This window comes from Betta splendens, chromosome 7, assembly GCF_900634795.4.
Source record: "Betta splendens chromosome 7, fBetSpl5.4, whole genome shotgun sequence".
Taxonomy (NCBI): Eukaryota; Metazoa; Chordata; class Actinopteri; order Anabantiformes; family Osphronemidae; genus Betta; species Betta splendens.
Window position 1 is genome coordinate 14,241,496 of NC_040887.2, and position 4,223 is coordinate 14,245,718.

The 4,223-nt window shown below is 43.9% G+C and overlaps 1 protein-coding gene across 1 annotated transcript; it reads left to right on the forward strand.

The window, feature by feature from the left end:
- The first annotated feature begins 1,278 nt into the window (after nt 1–1,278).
- LOC114858960 (trace amine-associated receptor 7b-like) lies at nt 1,279–3,906 on the forward strand. The gene is made up of 2 exons (XM_029156733.3): nt 1,279–2,844; nt 2,972–3,906. Exons 1-2 carry the CDS (start codon nt 2,642–2,644, stop codon nt 3,780–3,782), a joined length of 1,014 nt encoding a protein of 337 aa, XP_029012566.2. The 5' UTR covers nt 1,279–2,641; the 3' UTR covers nt 3,783–3,906.
- Nucleotides 3,907–4,223: the final 317 nt, after the last annotated feature.

The following is a 4,223-nucleotide window of genomic DNA, read 5'->3' on the forward strand; positions in this document are numbered from 1 at the left end:
AATTATTCAATGAGCCTGATCTTGCCTACAATTTAATTGCCCTATCTTTATATTTATGTTTAAACACATCAATTCTACTTGTGTTTTTTATGTCCTCAATTTGTTTTGTAATTTTAAACCACTTTTTTGACTGCCCCCTTAAATTATATCCCCCATTTAACTTTTATTCCATTTCATAGCCATTTCTCTGATCCCATATTTTTCTTACTTATTCATTAGTAATTTGTGATTGATTGTGTCAAGTGCTTTTGTAGCTCAATAAATATTTCCATCATGTGTTTCTTCTCATCCATAGCACTTGTAATGTCCTCCATCAAGTCAGTAATGGCCAATGATGTTGATTGGTTCGACCTAAAACCATATTGGTGTTACACCCCTCAGCCCATCCCTGTGTGATCAGTATGATCTAGCTAGTTATAGGTGTCGGTTATGCACGTCTGAATGCTTCGAGTGTGTCCCAGACCCTAGGACCTGCTTTTACGCTCTTTCTTTCTGAGGATCGAGCGATCTGGTAGGAGCTAAAAACTTCGGCTGCTACGCATTACCTGCCTCCCAGACTTACCGGCCCCGCTCCTTAATTCACTGCTGCAGCTCCAGCCTCTCTGCGTGTCCCCCAGTCAACTCCGGCCTCCCGTCCCGTCCCCCAGCCAGCTCCGGCCTCCCAGCCTGTCTTAGTCAGAGCCCCACAGTCGGACTCTGCAGCGACCCCTCATCCGGCTTCTTCAGCTTCTACTTTATGCACCTGTTGCTTCAATTTCTGGGCCTCAGTCTGTGACTGGCCCACGTCCTGATCAGCTTCTACCGCCCGTCATCGCTGCTACAGATGCTGGGCTTCGGCCTGACCCTGGTCTACGTCCTGTGACAACTCAGTTGGAGACATACTCCTCGGAACCCCAGGCCACTGACACAGACTCTCAACGTCCCTCACCAGTTGGCCAGGAGTCAAAGAACCCTGCACCCTTCTCGGACCTCATCTCTCTGTCTCAACCAGTTTCATCTGGTCCTGATGCTGCCATCCATCAGCACCAATGTGCCATCTCTGTTGCTCCTTTCGCCAAGTCAATTCTGGCCTCTGCGGCCCTCTGTTACAGTCCTCAGCCCATCCCTGCCTTTTGTTTCCATCTGTTCCTGCCCTTGACCCTGCCACACCTCCTCCCTGATCTTCCCCTCTGCCGCCTGCAACCTGGACTAATTGGCTCATTCCACTCACCTGTGCCTTTCCCTCCTCTCTGCTTAAATACGCCAGCTCATTCAGTCTTCCCCTGCTAGATTGTTAATGTTGCCAGGCCATGTCACATGTTCCTCTTGTGGATCAGTTCTCCTCTCATGTCCCAGGTTATGTATTCTTTGTTTCTTTTTTATCCTGTGATATTTAGTTTTGTTTAGGTTATCTAGTCTTGTGAGCCAGTAGTCCTTGTCAGGGGTCGCAACAGCCAATGATTTGCAGGATAGATTTGGCAAGATTTTAAGCCGGATGCCCTTTCTGATGGGGAGATGTCCCATAAATACAAATGTTTCTTGCTAAACCAGGACCAAAATTCACTTTTAAACTTATCTACCACCTCCTCCATTCTCTTAACAAATGTATCATTATCTACAAAATATTGAGGCTAATTGGCCTTACAGTAACTGTTTTTACCACTTTATGTAATATATTCCAAGGGCCTCATGTTATTTTTATTATCCTCTAATAATTTAGAGTAATATCGCTTCTTACAACTCCTCATTATCTCAGTTAATCTTTTCTTATAAGTCTTATTTTTTTCTTCTGCCTTCTTCAATCTATACTTCATGTATTCTTTATATAACTCATTCTTCTTTTTACATGCATTCTGTAGTCCCTTACTCATCCATAGTTTCCCACTGTAACTCCTTTAGTTTTTTTATATGTGAGAACAGGCAAGATGTAGTACCCAAAAGCACAGAGCAAGGCAGATGACAGTTTACGAGATTTTAATAAGAACGGGATGGTCAGACAAAGGTCGGTACACAGGCTGGCAGCGATGACAGGGGTCAAGAGCACTGCAAACAGAGTCGAGGGTGGCAAGACAGAGTCAAAAACAGAAACAAGGTTCAAGGTGAAACAAACACAACTAGACATACAGGAAATGGACTGGAAGTGCCAAAATAAAATATATCCCTCGGCACCCGGGCCCGCAACACGAGGCCGGCAATTGGTGAGGGTTGGCAAAAAAGAGACCACCCAGGCAGTGGATCCACGTACCCCGGGCAGAAAACGGGGCCCCTAACAAACCAACCGCAGCACACGCATACAAACACACACTACCACAAACTCTCTCACAAAGAACTTTTTAATCATACGTGAACCCATGTACTTTCACACCCACACCATTCACTTGTTCTCAGTCATGGGGAGGGTTGGTTGCTGGCCGGCTGCCCGTGTGGCCTCAGGCAAGGAGAGCAGCACCTCCTGAGGCCACAGTAGGCAAGGCCACAGGCGTCACCCCAGGCCCCAGTGAGAGAGTCCGGCCTCAGGCCTTAAATACATGTGTATGTGATAAGGTATGAGGAACTTTGGGAGACTGCCGGTTCCCTGAGGGGTCCAGCAGACAGAGAAGGAGGAGGTAAAACCGTGAATGATAAAACCCTTGTATGACTCAGACGTTGGTCAGAAGGCTGCATGTGTGAGCAGCTTCTCCTCCTCTTTCCAGTGATGGAGACACTGAAAGATGTTAAACTGTGCTTTCCACAGCTCAACACTTCTTGCAAAAGGCACAGTCACACTCACACTGAGGCAATGCTCATTTACACTCTGCTGCCGTCCATGTCTGTGCTCACTGCATTTCTCAACCTGCTGATCATCATCTCCATCTCTCACTTCAGGCACAGAATAATGTCTAATCAGACTATTGTCCATTATCTTTGTCTTAAACACTATTCAACTTTACCGTTGTGTTATAATGATGTTGGTGTTTATAACATTCACAGTGATGCTGTTCTCTCCCTCCAGGCAGCTCCACACTCCCACCAACCTCCTCCTCCTCTCTCTGGCTGTCTGTGATTTTCTAGTTGGACTTATCGTGATGCCGTTTCAGATCCTTTTAACAGAACCCTGCTGGTTTCTAGGTGACCTGATGTGCACTCTGTTTTATTTTGTTTCTTTTCTTACTGTTTATTCCTCAGTGATTATCATGGTGCTTATCTCAATTGATCGTTACGTCGCCATCTGTCATCCTCTGATTTACCCCATCAATGTTACAGAAAGAAGAATTAGAATCTCAGTTCTTTTGTCTTGGATTTACTCTGTTCTCTACAGCCTTCTGACTCTAAATGATAATCTGAAACAACCAGGGAGGTTTACCTCCTGTTATGGAGAATGTGTGATTCGTGTAAATGGAGCTGTTTCTCTAGTGCTAAATTTCATTGTCCCCATCTCAGCCATCATCATCCTGTATATGAGGTTGTTTGCGGTGGCTGTGTCTCAGGTTCGTTCCATGCGCTCCCATACTAAAGCTGTGAAGCTGAGGAGTTCAGGGACTGTGACTGTTCAGAGGTCAGAGCTGAAAGCAGCCAGAACTCTGGGTGTAGTTGTTGCTGTGTTCCTCATGTGTTATTGTCCATATTTTTGCGTGTCTCTTTCTGGCGCTGATATAATGGTCGGTTCACCGTCTGAGGTCCTCTTGATTTTCTTGATTTATTCTAATTCCTGTCTTAATCCTTTGATTTATGCTTTTTTGTATCCCTGGTTTAGAAAATCAGTCAAACTCATTCTTACTCTTCAGATTTTAAGGCCTAACTCTTATGCAGGTAATGTTATTTAGTCCTTTAGTAATGTTTTCTTATTGTTATTTTTACATTGCCTAATTTTTATTTACTCTATCAGGAGCTCCACAGTCACAAAACACTTTCCTTCTTGTGTATATTTGTATTTTTATACTAATAAACTCCAACACAGCCAGAATTTGCTTTAAACTTGTTAAAAACGTATGGTCATTTTTTTAGTTTTGTTACATATTGACACAATCACACGACAGACGTATTATATGCTAGTTGTTGTAGTGACATGGTAGCGGTCTCATAGATTTTTATGCATAGTCTACATTTACGTCTACATTTACCTGTACATTAATCCTTGTGTTCTAAATTTCTTAAACCAATCTCACCACGAAGGAGAAGTAGATAACGAGCTACAGTTATATATACAATATACAGTACCATTTAAAAAGGTTTGGGGTCACCCAGACACCCAGACAGTGTTTTAC

What these genes read in the sequence shown, in the direction of transcription:
- LOC114858960 (XM_029156733.3), top strand. Translation starts at nt 2,642, where the DNA reads ATGTGTGAGCAGCTTCTCCTCCTCTTTCCAGTGATGGAGACACTGAAA. An exon ending in ATCTCCATCTCTCACTTCAG is followed by an intron (nt 2,845 to 2,971) that starts GCACAGAATAAT and finishes CTCTCCCTCCAG; the next exon opens with GCAGCTCCACACTCCCACCA.